Raw genomic sequence first — 16,969 nt, 5'->3', positions numbered from 1 at the left:
GCCAAATATGTGTTCCTTATCAAAGGGTGTGCTAAGGATTGATTGTTGGATCAGGTTTAAAACCTGAGATCCTTAACCAAGCATGTCTCCTGAGCTTGTGCTGGTGTTCATCTCCCTAGCTGAGGTGTATGCAGCATCTAGACACATCAAATAGAGGAATTGGAAATGAGCTTACCCTCAGTTACCAAGTCCTGTGCTGTAGTCTTATGCTAATCTGGGAGGTATTGGAGAAGTTGTTCTATTTCATCCCAGTGTGCCCGGTCATACCTAGCTAAAAGGCCTTGGGTATTTGCAATGTGCCACTGGTTTGCTGCTTCGGCTGCTATGCGTTTGCCAGAGGCGTCAATTAGTTTGGACTCCTTATCTGGTGGAGGAGAATCCCCTGAAGTTTGAGAATTCATTGGCTTACGAGCGTTTGATACCACTAGGGAATTTAAAGGCAATTGTCCTTTGATAATGATGGGGTCTGTAAGAGAGGTTTTATCTTTTTTGTCCACTCTAGGAGTTAAGATGCGGGCTCGGATTGGGTTCGTCAGCATCATGCCTTTAAGCTTTGGGAGTGATTGTGAGGACCTGTGTGTGGATGCTAGTGTCTCAAACAAGAATTTTTCTTCTAGTGTTTCTTTGTGGAGGTCTACACCATGGCATGAGATTTTGGCTCTGAGCCAGGCTTATGCTTGGAACCGGAGGCTTTCAGCTCCGAGGAGGGTTTTTGTCGACTCGGGACCGAGCAGGAAGGTTTGACTGGTGGTTTTGGTGCCGGGCGTGGGCGTATCTGAAACGTCGTCTTGGTGCTGGCCTTGGCCAAAAGGCAGAGGTGGTGATGAAGATAGTTTGTGGGGGAAAGGGGTCTTCAGTACTTACATCGCCTTGACCTATCGGTAGTTCTTTGGCATCTCAGTTGATCTCGAGTTCTGAGCCTGACTTTGTTTAGAGAAGGCTTCCTCCTCCTCTGCCCCTGATGCCTCGCTATCTTCTTGGCATGAGTCTTCACCGAAGATGTCCGTTGTGCCGTCGATTCTTTGACACTGCATCTCCCGACGTCGAGCCCGACGATCGCGAAGAGTCTTCTTTGATCAAAACGATCTGCAAGCGTCACAATTTTCTTCTTTGTGCTCGGTTGACAAGCACAAGTTGCATACTTTGTGTGAGTTGGTTTGCGGATACTTTGCGTGGCACAGAGGGCAGAACTTAAACAGAGTCCGATCCATCGACGGAGAGCTAACCGAGCCCGGTTGAGCCTTTGAAGGCCGGCCACAAAGCTTTCGATAGAAGGTCAATTCTGATGCCGAAAACGATACGCAGAGAAGTGGGGACATGTACAGAAACAATACCGTCGAGGTCGAGAAGATTTAGCGTCGAGGGGAACCCGAAAAACGGTTTAGAACCGGAGCGCAGCAATATATATCCGAACCCGATAGCAGAAAAAAACTATCTAATAATGGAGTCGATGATCGTGTGCACTATCACCGAAAGCAGGAGTCACCTTAGCCCTTGACTAGGAAACACTTCTTCAAAGAAAAATAACTTGCAAACATCCGGACCCAACAATAGATGGCAGGAGTATGCAAAGCATGTGCATCTACAGCATACATGCCTCGAACACATCATTTACAATGATGTTGATACATCGCATGCCACTACAATGCAGTCATTACAATGACGGCGTTGTTACATCGCATACCATTACAACACAAGTTGTTACAACGACTTACAACTTGCTGTAGGGGGCAGAAGGTATTGAATTTTAAATCGAACACCGTCCCTACTGTTGCACAGACTGGAGTTGGAATAGTAAATTGTACTATTCTAAAATCTGGCGCCCCCCTACAGCAAGTCGTTGTAATGGTATGTGTCGTAACAACAGAGTGCAGCAGCGCAGAGTAGAGCAGTGCAGAGTACAGCGGCGTAGAGTAGTGTGGAGCACTAGCATATAGTAGAGTGGCATTGAGTAGAGAGACGTATAGTGAAGTGGCGTGGACTGGTGCTGAGTAGAGTGGCGTAGAATGAAATATGCATGGTGTGGTAACAAACTGCTTTTACAGACAACATCTTCAATTGAAATGGCCATTACATTTTCACTTAGTTTTACTCATAACAGCATACAGTGCACAAACGATAATGTGAGGAAATGTCATCACCTATTGTATTGATTTGTTTTGATCGAATAAAAATAGGTTTCCACCACACTTCAGAATTACAAAAAAAATGCGCTTTATTTGTGCTTTTCTAATTATGTTCTATTCTGATATATCTGCACAGTTAATTTACAGACATTTACATTTTGTTGTGTGCTGTAAAAAAATAACATCATAGAACCTTCCTGAAACACTGCCCCCGTAGCCATCATGATTGTCACATAAATCCTATCACTTTGAAGTCAGAGAAAGATAAGTAAACACCAGCTCCCTGGAAGACAGAGCCTGGCTTTTGACCTCTGTCTTTGAATGCAGCAAATGTGACAGGATAAAAACAAGATTTAAAGGGCTGTTAACAGAAATCCAGTACTAATGGAAGAATACAGTAAATAGAGTTTGGACAAGAGAAGGGATGAACTCAAACTGGACAGCCTAAAACAAATGGAGCCAGCAAATATAAAGCAAGCAAATATGAGTTACTAACCACAATGCCAATGGTAAGCAATGGGCAGAAAGTATTCCCAGGGAAGCTTTCCGAATGTCTCCAAGATGTTGTTAGCAAACCAGACAGCTGTGCTAAGTTGTAGGCTTAGAGCTAAAAACTGAGGTAGTAGCAACCAAGATACCACCCCAAATAGTTATATACCATGTTGGTGTTAGAATTTACAACAAAATTAAGATCAAGGTCCTGTGTTATCCTAGGAGGACTCACAGTCTCGCTGCTACGTATGCAGTTAATAGCAGCCCAAAATCCTATAGCTCAAATGACTCGCCAACCAAACAGGAACAACGGTCCTAGTCAAAACAAAAATGGAAGATCAGGATACCAAGGCCCTTTCATTCTTAATAGTCCATTTAAAAGGGATATCAGGGATCCATTGGTCAGTGTCTAGTTGAGACATAGATCAGACCAGTGAAGACCCCATGGAGGACCTACAGTCTCAAAATGTTTTCCAGCGGATAAAAGAGAAGGGGTCAGATGCAGGTGTGGATCAGCGCATAACAGGGCCAGGCATGCCTCTTATTGCACAGGAGCCCTAGGAGGCCAGATTTGAAAGCCCAAAGTCGCTCTTGTTGCCTCTATCACTTTCCCCAGCTCCCTGAGGTTACATGCAGCAGGGAAGTGGAGGCTTCAAGATAAAGAGCAAGAAAGGGAGTAGGGGGGAAGGTAGAGAGAAAGTGATCAGAGAGCAAGACGAGAGATGAGAAAAGGAGAGAGAAAGAATGGAAGGATGGACAGAGATGGCTCGAAGACACAAAAGAAGAGAGGCTGGTAGGAGGATTTTTGCCATGGCTGTTTTAGTTCTCCTGTCCAGGCTTGACACACACTATAAAATCCCAAGGTGAAATCTACATTTTTGAAGGTTGTTCTCAAAATTGGCTTGTTTTGGGGGTGACCAGAAGAGTTGATGCACCCACTGAATCAAAAGGCTAAACCATACCAACTGGCAAATGGAATGCAGGGAAATATTACGCAGGGAAAAATTACACTGTGTGACCTTAAAAACATCAATGTCTCTGAACTGGTGCATATTAGACCTATGGACTAAGGGTGCTGTAGTCCAGAGGACCAAGTTTAACAAAAAGAACACAAACCCGGGGACAGGACTGAAAACTAAAAGGACCGTCACAAAACCTTCGTCACCAGCAGGCTGGGCTACAGGAACACACTCTATGCAGGAGTCATCACATGCCGCCTGAAGAGACTACAGACAATACAAAACTCAGGGGCAAGATTCATCCTTGACCTCTCCAGACAGAGCCACATCGCACCCCATCTCAAGAAGCTACACTGGCTCACAATCCAGAAAAGATTCCAGTTCACAATGTTGACTCGCGCATACAAAGCCTGCACAACGAAGGACCAGCATATGTCAACAAACACATGACCTTTCACCAATCGATCAGGCAGCTACGATCCCTCCCTCTTCCTCACAGACAACCCCAGGATCTGCCGAGACAAACGCAGAGGACACTCCTTTCCACAACTGATGGCCAAAGCTTGGAATGACCTTACCCTACACCTCAGGACTGCCACTTCACTCTAGCAATTGAGGAAAGGCTGGCTGTTCGAATGAACAGATCACCATGAAGCAGTCAGCAACTCCAGCGTCTTGAGACCCTCATGGGCGATATGCCACACTGTATAAATCCTCGGTTGATTGTTTTATTGATTAAAAAGAAAAGGCCTCCATCTCACTGGAAATGAAGGGGGAAGGTATAGATACTGTAAGGTACCAAAGAGGCTACAATGGTGCAGCTCACAACAGAGGGATTGGGGACTTACGGGTTAGGTCATCTCCAAGTCAGGCACTACAGCTGCTTTTTATCAATTCAAATCAGACAAGAAAGGCTCTCCACAGCATACAATACTTTTCCAGTACCAAGAAAGGCAACCACCAACAAGGTCATGCCTCGTGCATGTATCATTACAGCACTGAAGTGTAAATTCCCTACCAAGTCCAACAGAGTAGAAGTTACTGGTTTGAGGAAAGCAGCATTTACGTTTCTTTGGGGGTACATACATGAAGCGAAGGCTAAGTCAATATTAATATGAAGTTCGAAATCTTCCTCCTGTGATTAGGAAATGGAACCTTATTTTAGACCTGTTTTTGAAAGGGTTCCTGAAGCAGGTGTTACTCCATGCAAGTCAGAATCGGACAATGTTTTGTTGAGTTATGCCAGACTGCTATAGCAAGAGCTCTGATTGCCAAATGACAGTCCAGTCCATAACAGAGAGAATAAAGAAGAGAGGCTGGCTTACCATATATTTTACAGCTAGTAATTTTTTATTTTTTAAATATTTGTATGCTTTACGGCTATCTAGAAAGCAATTCTCACTGCTCTTCCAAAACATTACAGAAATAAATCTGGGCAGGATAAAAATGAGCTGTACAGGATGCATTATATAGAGCCTCCTTAATTTTAGTGCAACATAGCCAACAGTTTGAACTTCAAGGTTTCTAGTTCCTACATAATTGCATGGACTGAGGTGCACTGGCAGAGCTGTGCATACTCACAGTTCTGTGGTATGGTGTCTACTAGCATGCACGCATGAGTGCTGTAAGAAGGAAATGAGATGCACTAGCAGAACTGTATGGGGTTCGGTACAAGGATAGCACAAACTCGGAGCTAATAGGATCTCGTTTTAATAAATAATAATAATAATACTGAAGCTTATAAAGCGCGATAGATACCCCAAACAGGGGTGTCCCGGTGCTGAAGCAGCAGGGAATTGCATCCAGAGAGAGCTCCGGTGTTAACAGCCCATATTAATCTGCCCTAAAGAGCCACGTCTTTAAGGCCTTTCTAAAACAGGTTTCTGAATTGGCCTGCCGCATGAACCCTGGCAGGGCATTCCACAAAAAAGCCGTTCTGACTATGAGAGCTCTGTCACCCAGTCGAGATTTCGCAAAGCGTGGGGTGCGCAGCAAGTTAAGAGAATTGGATCTCAACGCACACTTTTGTTTGTAGGGGCACAGTCTTCCCTTCAGATATCCCGGGCAGTTTCCATTAAGGGCCCGGTAAGCCAACGTCATGGCCTTAAATGTAATTCTTTTCTCCACTGGAAGCCAGTGGAGCTCCTGTAGATTGCAGAGAGACATGGTGTAGAAACGGTATACGACGAACCAGTTTCGCAGCCACATTCTGAATCATCTGAAGGTGACAGATGGAATATTTGGGGAGGCCAAGATATAAGCCATTAGTGTAGTCTAGCCTAGATGTAACTGTGGCATGAACTACTGATTTACGGCAATCTTCCGGTAAGAAATCTAAAACTTTCCGGAGATTTTTAAGTTTACTAAAGCAAGTTACAGAGACCTGCTGTATTTGGGCTGAAAAAGAGAAGTCCGCCTCCCATCTCACCCCTAGATTACGAATATTTGTAGCAGGGGATGGTGGTGGACCCATTTCTGGCGGCCATCATAGATCTGAATCTGGCACTGAGCCCTTGCCAAAGAACAGAACTTCTGTCTTCCCAGCATTAAGTTTTAATTTGTTTGAGTTCATCCATAGTGCAATGTCTCGCAGACAAACTTTGAAGTTCTTGAAGGCATCTACCGTCCGCTCCTTAAATGGAAAAAACAACTGGGTGTTGTCAGCTTAAGAAATCGCTTTCACTCCTCGTTTGGCAATCAAAGAAAACAGTGGAGCTAGGTAGAGGGCTCAGACACTGCACCAAAGCCGTTTTGGTTTAGATTCAAATGGCTGAAGAGCAACTCTCGGAGTACGACCGCTCAGATAAGATGTCAACCAAGACAGCACTTTCCCTCCAAATGCCACACCTTGTAGTTTCTGGACCAATATGGTGTGGTCGACAGTGTCGAATGTTGCAGACAGATCCAGGAGCACCAGCAGTGCTGATGCCCCATAATCTAGCGACCATCTCACTGACTCTGCCACCTCAAGGAAAGCGGTCTCCGTGCTAAACCCCGCCCAGAAGCCAGATTGTGTATTGTGCAAGGTGCCATTCTGCTCAATAAAATTGGTTAGTTGGCGCTGAACCAGCTTCTCCAACATTTTTCCTGGGGCGGGGAGCAGAGAGATAGGTCTAAGGTTGCTAACCAATTCACCATTTCGTTTCTTTCTCAGAGGGAGAAGTATTGCATGTTTCCATTCATCTGGAAAGATGCCTATGTCCAGAGAGGTGTTCCATATATGAAGTAGCCCGCCCGCCAGGGATAGGGATAGCATTTTCCACAATTTGGGAGGGCATGGATCATCTGGGGCGCCTGAGCGGCACTTTTGAATTTCTGCTAACGCATCTTGAGGCGAAATCGGTGTAAAATTAGTGAGCGGAGATCCCTCCACCGCACACACACAAATATCAATTTTCTCAGTTGCCTTAGAAGACGAGAAGGAGTCATAAACCTTTAAAATGTTATTATCAAAAGAACTAGCAATTTTATCACACAAAGCGAAGGACATTATTACTTCCATCTCTATTGCCTTGGGTTTAAAAAGGATTGAACTACTTTAAAAACCTCTCCACTAGAGTGGTCTGCGTTATGGATACGTGAAACGATGTAATCCCGCTTGGCTGCTTTTAAAGCCGTATGAAAATCTTTTTGTGCTTTTTTGTAAGTTTCCACGGCTAAAGTGCAATAGCACAGCCTCCACTGGCGTTTCAATCTTTTGCACCTGCTTTTTTCTTCTTTGAGGGCATTAGAAAACCAGGGAGTAGAAGTAGAAGGGGACAGTCTAATGGATTTCACTACACGGACCAGAGCGACAGAGTCCCCAGCAGAGGCGATCCATTGATGTATGGCGGCTGCATCTGCATTGGGGTCAGAGGATAGGCGAGGATAATTGTGCTGCAGAATAGGGCTTAATAAAACTTCAGTCAAATTGTTCCAATTTCTTTTTTGAATAGATCCTGTACCCTTAGCTTGACCCGGTTTGGACAGAGTAAACGAAAAAGGGATCAGATCTGACCAAAGGATAAGGAGTCTCCATAATTGATGGCAGTAATATTAGAGAAGACTAAATCCAAGGTGTGCCTCGCTAAATGCGTCGGGGAAGACACCTGTTGTATGAGATTGGCTAAGGACGAGACCAGCTGCGTTGCTTGTGCACAATTCGGGTCATCCACCTGCAAATTAAAATCTCCCAGGGCCATAAAATTGAAATGTACTACTGATTTTTTTAGCGATGAAATTGCAGAGTCTGAGATGCAATCACTGCACAATCTGGTGGTCTATAGATAAGAATGACCGCGAGGGCGGAAGAGGGGTTGATTTATATACAGAAATTAAGACCTTCAATGCCCTGTACCTGGAGAGGGGCAGAGGACACTAGTTCCCACGAATCTTTAAAAAGAATAGCCCCCTCCCCACCTTTTCTCACCTTCTCGATTGGCGTAGCACATTTTGAAACCTGGTGGGATAGCTAGAGCGATTGTTGTCACCGTGTCAGAGTTTAGCCAGGTTTCAGTTAGGAACATAACATCCCAAATAGCCTCTGATAATACTGGCCAGACATCCTCTGCATGTTTGGGCAATGATCTACAATTGACGAGGCACGCATTGATTTTTTCGTTGCACTCGTTCGCCAAGCCTCGGGGAGGTACCTTTTCAATACTGGCAGCCCTCACCTGATTCAGGATCTGACCGCATGAGCAACAGCAATGCGGCAGTGGGGACTTCGCTAAATCAATCTGATGTGACCATGAACACGTTGAACCTTGAAGACGCATCAAATCATCTTGAGTCCAACATATGGCCTCACCTCTCCCATTACCAGCAGTATGGCTGGCGCCGGCCGCAATCCGGGGGCAGACGGGCTTACCTTTGGTGCGTCCGCTGCGCGGCAGCCAAGCCATCTATCTGTTATACCCGGGGCAGGATGTGAGGTACAATGCGGAGTCGCGTCCGTCCCTCCGTACAAGCGGCACTGTTCGCCATGATGGACCGGGGACCGCGTAATTAGCAGCACAAGAGCACCACAAATCAATTATAAGTTAAAACCAGATTTTCATTTAAAATCCAATGTGCAAAGATGCACTACGAGTTAGTAAAAAACCAGTAGCTAGCCTTACGGCGCGCAATTACCTAGTGATGCGCGGCCGGCAAGCCATTTGTCTGTTATACCCGGGGGCAGGAAGTGAGGTACAATGTGGGCGGAGTCGCATCTGTCCCTCCGTACAAGTGGCACTGTTCGCCATGACAGACCGGGGACCGCGTAATTAGCAGCACAAGAGCACCACACGGAAGTACAAAGTTTAAAACCAATTTTAAGTTAAAACCAGATTTTCTTTTAAAATTCCATGTGCAAAGATGCAATACGAGTTAGTAAAAAACCAGCAGCTAGCCTTACGGCGCACAATTACCTAGTTTTGGGAGAGAAGTTGGTTGCTGGTCAGACTGAAAAAGTTTCATGAATGTAGCAGTAGTAGTTCACTTGGCTCTCTGTATGACCAACTCTCCTCCACTATAAAATACAGTATCTACAATCTCAAAAGCAATCCAGCAATGCTCAGGTGCCAGCACCTGGCCGTCCGGCCATGAACAGGTGTCACCACCTGGCTGTCCACCCATGCTCAGGTGTCTCCACCTGGCCATCCAGCCACGCTCAGGTGTCACCACCTGGCCATCTATCCACGCTCTGGTGTCACCGCCAGGCCATCCAGCCATGCTCAGGTGTAAGTACCTGGGAGTTCAGCCACACTCAGGTGTCGGCACCTGGGAGTTCAGCCACACTCAGGTGTCGGCACCTGGGAGTTCAGCCACACTCAGGTGTCGGCACCTGGGAGTTCAATCATGCTGAAGTGTCGGCACCTGGGAGTTCAACCATGATGAAGTGTTGGCACCTGGTAGTTCAACCATGATGAAGTGTTGGCACCTGGCAGTCCAGCTATGCATTGGTTGGCACCCAGTCATCCAACCCAGTACTCATGCTGCTGCATGACTATACTGAAAGACTCCGTTGTTACTGCATGGCCGCACTGCCAAGCCCAGGTTCTGGCACCTGTCCACCCAAATCCAGCTCATCCCAGGTGCTGCCCTGGGCCACCTGACCCAGCAGAGTACAGGAGAATAGCCAACTGACTAGCTACATGCAGGTGTTGGAACTTGGGCACCTTCACACCCGCCGCCCAGCCCAACCTTGGTGCTAGCATCTGGCCGCATTCCTGCATGACATAGATGTTGGCACCTAGCCAGTTGCCCAGCCGCTATAATGGCGCTTAGCCTCCAAGCTCAGCCTAACTGGTGGCACCTGGTCATCCATGCCCGGATATGAACACTTCATCTCTAACCTCAGCTTCAGCGCAGTATCCCAAACAAACTCTGCAATTGCCACCTAATCGATCAGCTGAGATTCCAAGCAGGACTGTGTTTAGGAACCAGCTTTAACCTATCTGGTTTTGGGCACCATGTCCATTGAGAGAGAGTATTGGTAATAAATGTCTCTGCTGCGCCAGGGTGTTGTTGTACATGGATTATTAACTAGGATGAGGTGATGATGCAATATTTTCAAATCCAGTCAGTAGGCCAGAATGTTGCATGCTGTCCAAACCCACCATACTGGAACTTGGTTTCTCAGAGCACAGTACAATTTATTAAAGGCTGGACAGAATGGGCTAGGTAAAATGATTTAAATAGAAATGAGCATGGCAATGATTCTCCAAAAATACTCCTTGTGCAAGGATAAACTGACTTACTTGTGTGGCCAGGCTCAGGACTTGCTGTACCAGTTCTTGAGTTTCGGAAGGTTTCTTCAAGAACAATTTGACAATGGCTGTCAAGAGTGTAAGCTGCACCTGGAGTAAAAGTAAGAGGTCAAAAAGTCACAGTTCAGAATCTGTTTTATCATAATTTCACAAGCTGAAAGGCTTTAGTCAGACATCGAAAGGTAGGCAGCTCTGACTCAGCATGAAAGGCAAAAATCAACTCCATTATAAAACCCTTTGTTCAAAATGATAGCAGCTACTATTCTCAACCAGCAATCACAAACATTCAAAACATAGGCATTACGTTCAATGTTAAATTGATGGTCTCTCTATGCTCTTAGCCACTGGAGAAATAACTTCAGAATAAGTAAATAAAAGTGAATTGTCCTAATATTCGCCAGAGAGACTGTTCAAGGACTTTGCCTAGATCACCTAAATATTTTATCCAACACCATTAGACCTGAATTTAATCCTACCTACCTTCTTTGTATGAACTGAATGAAGGCATATTGCGCTCTTACTTTGCCTCATTCACTTACAACCACCATTAATCACGGGGGTGGTATGAGACGACAAGACAGAAGCAGCAGCACTGCAGCTTCTACAGAGGAGGCTGAAGTCCTCTCTTGCTGATCCACGAAGAAAGATATTTGGATACTTCCTTCAGCATTCTTTCTGCTGGGTTTTTTTGTGGAGAACTGGGCGAGTTCTAGTGTTTTCATTTACTGAGTTTTAGGTTTAAAGCATTTTATTGGTACAACACAAAAGGAAAGGAGACAAGCATCCATAGCAAATAAAATGTCATGTCACCGCGGCTAGCGCCGCACTTCTGACGTTAGTTTCTTCACATGGTGTCTCAGCTGAGGACTAGACCGCAGCGACATATAGTGATAAGCAGTGTTGCAATTACTTTAACAGTCCCCCCCTTCAACCTTCCACCCTCAACTCCACAACCCTCCCCCCTCCCCCTCTCCCTCCCACCCTCCCTCCTCCCCCTCCCTCCCTCCCTCCCTCCCCCCTCCGCCTCCCCATGTAATTAGCTGCCACCATGGCCGGTGGGGTGGGGGCCAGTTGGATCTCTAAATAGGGCACCAGATCCGAGGACCAAAGCATCGGGAACAGGCCCTGCAGATAAGATCTAGTGGCTGGCGTGAGTGACAAGTCCAAGGTCACAGACTTCCCCATATTCATCTTGAAGCCTGCTACCGCGGCAAAGGAGTCCATCTCCTCCATGCATGCCGGAAGGGAAGTCCGAGGGCTATCCAGCGACAGAATAACGTTGTCCGCGTAGAGGCTTATGGTGTGTGTGAAGCCCCCAAGCCTCACCCCCGTGGCCGCCATGTTGGTACGTATCCGCTGGGCAAAGGGCTCCATATAAAGGGCGAATAACAGGGGCGAGAGCGGGCATCCCTGCCTAGTGCCCCTTTTGATTGCGAAACTCCGTGAGCTGTATCCGTTCACTCGTACTATTGCCGTCGGGAATTTATAGCAATTAAAAATCATGGAACGGAATTTCTCACCTATACCTACTTTCTGTAAGACCTGTTCTAGATAGGGCCAGTGTACTCGGTCAAACGCCTTTTCGGCATCCACCGCCAACATCATCCTCTCTCCGGGGATACGGGAGGCCTTCTCAATGAGATGAGTTATCCTCTTTGTGTTATCCACCGTCTGCCGCCCGGGGACGAATCCCGCCTGATCTGGTTCTATAAGGCCCGGCAGATGAGGGGACAGTCGGGCCGCAAGAATCCCGGTGTATAGCTTAAGATCTACATTCAAAAGGGATATCGGCCTGTACGAGCCGCATAGCGTTGGATCCTTCCCGGGTTTAGGAATAACCGTAAGAGAGGCTTGCAGGAGGTCCGGCGGAATGGCACCAGGGTCCGCGAACGAGTTGAACAGACGGGTGAGGAGTGGGGCCAATGACGTGCAGAATGTTTTATAGAAAAGAGATGTATATCCGTCCGGTCCCGGAGTCTTACCGTGCTTGAGCTTGGCAATGGCGGAAATCACCTCCTCCATCCGGATATCTCTGTCCAGGTGTTCTGCCTGCGAGAGGGCCAAGGAGGGAAGGGCGACCGAGGCCAGGTACGCCTGTGTCTCCTGCTCGTCCGGGGGATCCCCCGCGTAAAGATTTGCATAGAACTTGCGAAAGGTCTCAGCAATTCGGGCATCCTCCGTGGCCATCGTCCCCGTGGAGTCGGTGACCCCCTTCACCATCTGTCGTTGGTGCGCCGCCCTGAGCCGACTCGCCAACAACCGACCACAAAGGTCCCCCCCAGTAAAGTAGGTATGGCGAAGTTGCAGCGCGGCGTTCTCTGCGCGGTCCATATCCATGGCCGCCAGGAGTTTCCTCCGCGCCGTAAGTTGCCTCCAGATTCGGGGAGCCCCCGTCCGGTGGTGTATGTGTTCAAGTTTGCGGACCCGTTGGGTAAGTTCGTCTCTCTTGCTCTGCTGTTCTTTATTTTCAGCCGAGGAGATGGACAGAAACTCCCCCTAAGCACAGCCTTTAGGGCCGCCCATTGTGTAGACAGAGAGGAGTCAGAGTTATCATTGTGGGACAGATAGTCCTTAATAGTGTCCGTGATGTGTTTCACCACTGCTTTCCTGTGCAATAAGGTATCTCTGAGGCGCCAAACGCTGGTAGGATGGGACACCGGCGGCAAACAGAGCGTGGTGGACATCGGGGCATGGTCCGACAGGGAGATTACTCCCATCTCCGTTGTCGAGGCCAGAGCTCGTACTGGGGCTGTGACCAAGAGGTGGTCCAGCCTCACGTACGTTTTGTGTGCGTGGGAGTAGTACGAATACTCCCTTTCAGTGGGATGTTCGCACCGCCAAAGATCATGGAGGTCCACCTCTGCCATCTGTGCCTTACATCCGGCCGAGAACTCTCTGGCTTGCGGGAAACGTTGTGCCGACCTGTCGAGGGACAAGTCAAAGACCATGTTAAAGTCGCCACCAATGACAACATGCCTGTCCTGCGTGGCCATGATGTCTACCAGTGCCAATCTTAAGAAGCGTTCCTGCTGTTCATTAGGGCTATACAGGGTCCCAATCGTAAAGGTAATACCCCCTATCCTAAACCCATAAGCCAGCAACCTGCCTTTGTGTTCCGCATGTTTGTGGAGGACCTCTCCCCTAAAGTGTCGGGCCACCAGAATCGCTACTCCAGCGGTCTTAGTGTTGCTGGAAGAGAAAAATTGTGTCGGGAATTTGTGTGAGCGAAGTCTATGGCAGTCGCGGGGCAGTAAATGGGTTTCCTGAAGGAGACAAATATCTGCCTGGGTGCTTTCTAGTAAGGACAACACCGCCCGTCTCTTGATCGGGTTATTTAGACCCCTGACGTTAAGGGTTACAATCTTAAGGGTCGTGGGCGGCATGTGGGACGATGAAAATGAATGCATAGAGTTTCTGCCTGAGCAGGACAGGGCATGTGAGCTCTTCTCGGACAATGGAGCCTTGTGTCATGCACTGGACGACACACCCTCCCCTCCCGGTTCCCTCGTCCCCAACTATAACTCCCTGGGCCCTCCCTCCGACCCTTACCCCCTGACCAAAACTCAAAACAACCCCAACATCCTTCCCCTCTCCCCCCCCCCCCTGTAACAAGGTCCCGAGTTTCATAGTCCCAGTCCGGTCCTCAAGGGACAAGTCTGTGGTAAGTTACTGAAGTGGCCGTCCAGCCACTACACTCTCGCCCGCCTCCCCCAACCCCCCGGAACCCCCAAACCTGCATCATGAAAAGGCTGTGTGGATCTCCCCCGGAGTCATCTTAGGCTGTCAACGCAACATCATTCGAGGCTGTGTCCCTGGCCGCTTCCTGAACTGCATTGTCCATTCCGGCCCGGATGGTAGGTGAATCCGGCCGAGCAGAAGAGGCAGAAGACCGGCGATCCGAGATTCTCGGCCAGCCATCTCTGGTGGCGCGCCTTCGACGTGGCGTGTGTGCTTCTTCATCCGTCGCGGTAATTCCCAACACCCCGCATGTGTCCTGGAGGGAGGGTAGCTGGTGCAGAGTGCCGTTCCACCGGAAGATAAGCCGGAATGGATGTCCCCAGGAGTATTGTGTCCCATGGTCTCTCAAGAAGTCTGTCGCTATTTCAAATGTTCTGCGTTTCTGGAGCGTGATCGCCGATAAGTCTTGGGAAAGAGCAACAGGGTGTCTTTGGAATTGCAATGTCTGCTGTTTCCTTGCTTCACGGAGGATTCGCTCCTTGAGCGGGAAGTCCGGCAGGAAGGCCAGGATGTCAGGCGGCGGCTCCGAGGCCCGACGCGTCATGCCCACTCTATGCGCCCTGTCTATTCTGATGGGGAAGTCCTCTGGTTCACCCAGTATCTCCCTGAACATGCTTTGCAGGTACCCAGCAGTGTCTTCTCCTTCTTCTTTGGATGGCACTCCCCGGACCCGGATGTTGTTCCGGCTGGACCGGTTTTCGAGGTCTTCATTGTGTGCTTGGAGGTCCAATTGTTGATCTCTCAAGCGGAGCATGTCCTGTTGCAGTTGTCCGATCTCTTCGTCCCTCGAATGTCCTGCTACTTCCATGGTGGCCACTCGTTCACCTAGGCTGTCGACCTTTCTCTGTACTTCTCTGACTTCTCCGGCTACCTCCTGCTTCAGCGTCTGGAAGTCTTCTTGCAGGGAACTGAATAGAGATTCCAGGAAAGACCTGGTGACCGGTGGTTTCCTCCCCTCCGCTTCCAGCGGGCTTCTAGAGGGGCCCGGCGAATGCTGCCCTTTGTCTTGTTTCGTCGTTCCCCTGTTCAACATTTCGGGCAGTGTCCGCTCCCCTTTCTTGTTCCCTCTGTTGCCGGCCATTGTAGTCACCGCAACGTCCGTCACCGGGCCCGCTTGTTATGCTACTGTCTGGCAAGTCTCGTTCCTGGCCCTTTAGAGTTTCACTATTCCGGCTGCAACTTCCCTCGGCCGACTCCGCTGTTTTAAGAGGCCGTGCAGGCTCTATCCCAGCCCCAGCTTCTTCTCCAATGCCGGGCCGCGTCCTGCTAGCAACGTGTTACCGGACCCCCTTCAGGCCCCAGGCCGCGTCAGCAGGCCGCCATTGCTCCCTTCGCTGTGGTCATCCATGTGGCGCGTTCATCCACCGGCTCTTATCGTTATCGGCCTCGCTGCTCCGCTATCCCTGCTGTCTGCTGGTGTCGTCTCTGCGTGCCGACCACGCCCCGACAGACCACCTCTGGCCGTTGTGTCCGTAACTCCAGGCCTTGAGTCCTCCCGGCAACACCACTGCTCCTCGTGTCGGTATAATCACGGAAGGCCCTATTGTGCGGACCCCATCATCTGATCGCTTTGCACTCCAGTCTCTGTTCCTGGCGAATTCCCTCCTTGGTGCGGTCCGGGCTCCCAGCCAGTCCCGAGGTTTCCCAGGCCCAGACTAGGCCGCACGATCCGGCATCCGCCACGTTGAGGGGATGGGGCCGATTACGCACCTCCTGCACTTTAGGCCGCGTCTCTCCGCGGCCGTCTCCGGTCAATGGCCCTTCCGCCTTCTATGCTTTACGGCCACCAGAGGTCCGGTTGGGCCTGTAGGGGCCCGGCGTTCACCTGTATCCTCTGGCGCAAGGCCGGCTGCTTTCCCGGCCGCTCTCCAAAGAGGCCTCGCTGCTCTGGTGGATTCGATTCGGGGCCTATTGCCTCCGCAGGCCACTTTGCAATGTCGCCTCAGGGAAACTTCTTCCGCGGTTGTCCCTGTCGCTGCCGGTGTCTCTTCCTCCCCTTGCCGGCAGCCGTTCCCGTCGCCGCTCAGCCTGAGGCAGGGGCTCGTGCCGCTCTGTCTGTAGGCCGCATCCCCGGCTTTGTGTGGGGGCCTCCGGCTGGCTGAAATGTTCTGGCGCCGCCGCCGGCCGTCTCCGGGCGCCCCTCTGTCTCGGGGCTTCTATGCCTTAGGCTACACCGAAGTCCTGCTCCCACCGTCTGGCAGTTCGCAGCACTCGGTTCTGCCCCGGGCCGGGTCTCGATGCTTCTCCTTCCCCCAGCGTGCCTCGGCTCTTGGTTCCGCCTCCGCTCCGCCCCTGCTGCGGTCGCTCTTCGGAGCCCCACCGCTGCAATCACAGCGTAGAATGTGGGCTCAGCGACGGACCGTTGGTTGCTTCTCAGTTTTCGCTGTGGTTCCACCGCGGATCGGGTGGAGATCTGCGCTAAATCACGGCTTAGGGGCTCAGGTTCGGGGGGGCTTGCGGAGAGTGCGACCGCTCACCTCGCCATCTTGGCCACGCCCCCATTTAATGGGTTTTAAGGGGGCTAGGGATGTTTGCGAATTAATTGGAATTTGGGATGTTTTTGGACTTTGAGATTGGGGGGGTCAACTTTCCCTTTCTGAGAGGGATTGCTCGAATGGGATAGTCAGGCCTCACTTAAGTTGTTTTTGGTGTCCATTCCTTTTGTCTGGGCGTACTGGTGGTCTAACATTCCTTGCTAGCGGATTATACAATATTTCACTCAATCTGTATTCCAATTACAAATGCATTACTGCGGTGGGCTCTTGGAGGCAGCCATGTGTTGAAAATAATGCAGATTACCTTTCTGAATCATTTAAGTCTAGGTAAGGCACACTTGTTTGCACCTCCTCATGCTTCTGAACTTCCAGGCTAATCTACGTTTACTTATGATGAGTGTTTGATAACCCTGTCGCTCTGTGACTTT

At 49.4% G+C, this 16,969-nt stretch overlaps 1 protein-coding gene across 1 annotated transcript in view; it reads right to left on the bottom strand.

Moving 5' to 3' along the window:
• Positions 1 to 16,969, bottom strand: part of AP2B1 (adaptor related protein complex 2 subunit beta 1) — a gene marked incomplete at its 3' end in the record, with an annotated part of 476,528 nt that overhangs the window by 29,776 nt on the left and 429,783 nt on the right. Inside the window, exon 12 of the mRNA XM_086951572.1 lies at positions 10,300 to 10,398. Within this exon, the coding sequence (XP_086807698.1) occupies positions 10,300 to 10,398 (99 nt within the window). The remainder of the gene's footprint in view (positions 1 to 10,299; positions 10,399 to 16,969) is intronic.

Source organism: Lissotriton vulgaris, unplaced genomic scaffold, assembly GCF_964263255.1.
Source record: "Lissotriton vulgaris unplaced genomic scaffold, aLisVul1.2 SCAFFOLD_972, whole genome shotgun sequence".
NCBI classification, from domain to species: domain Eukaryota; kingdom Metazoa; phylum Chordata; class Amphibia; order Caudata; family Salamandridae; genus Lissotriton; species Lissotriton vulgaris.
Note: the sequence above shows the minus strand (reverse complement) of the source record. Positions and strands in the feature narration are given on the sequence as shown.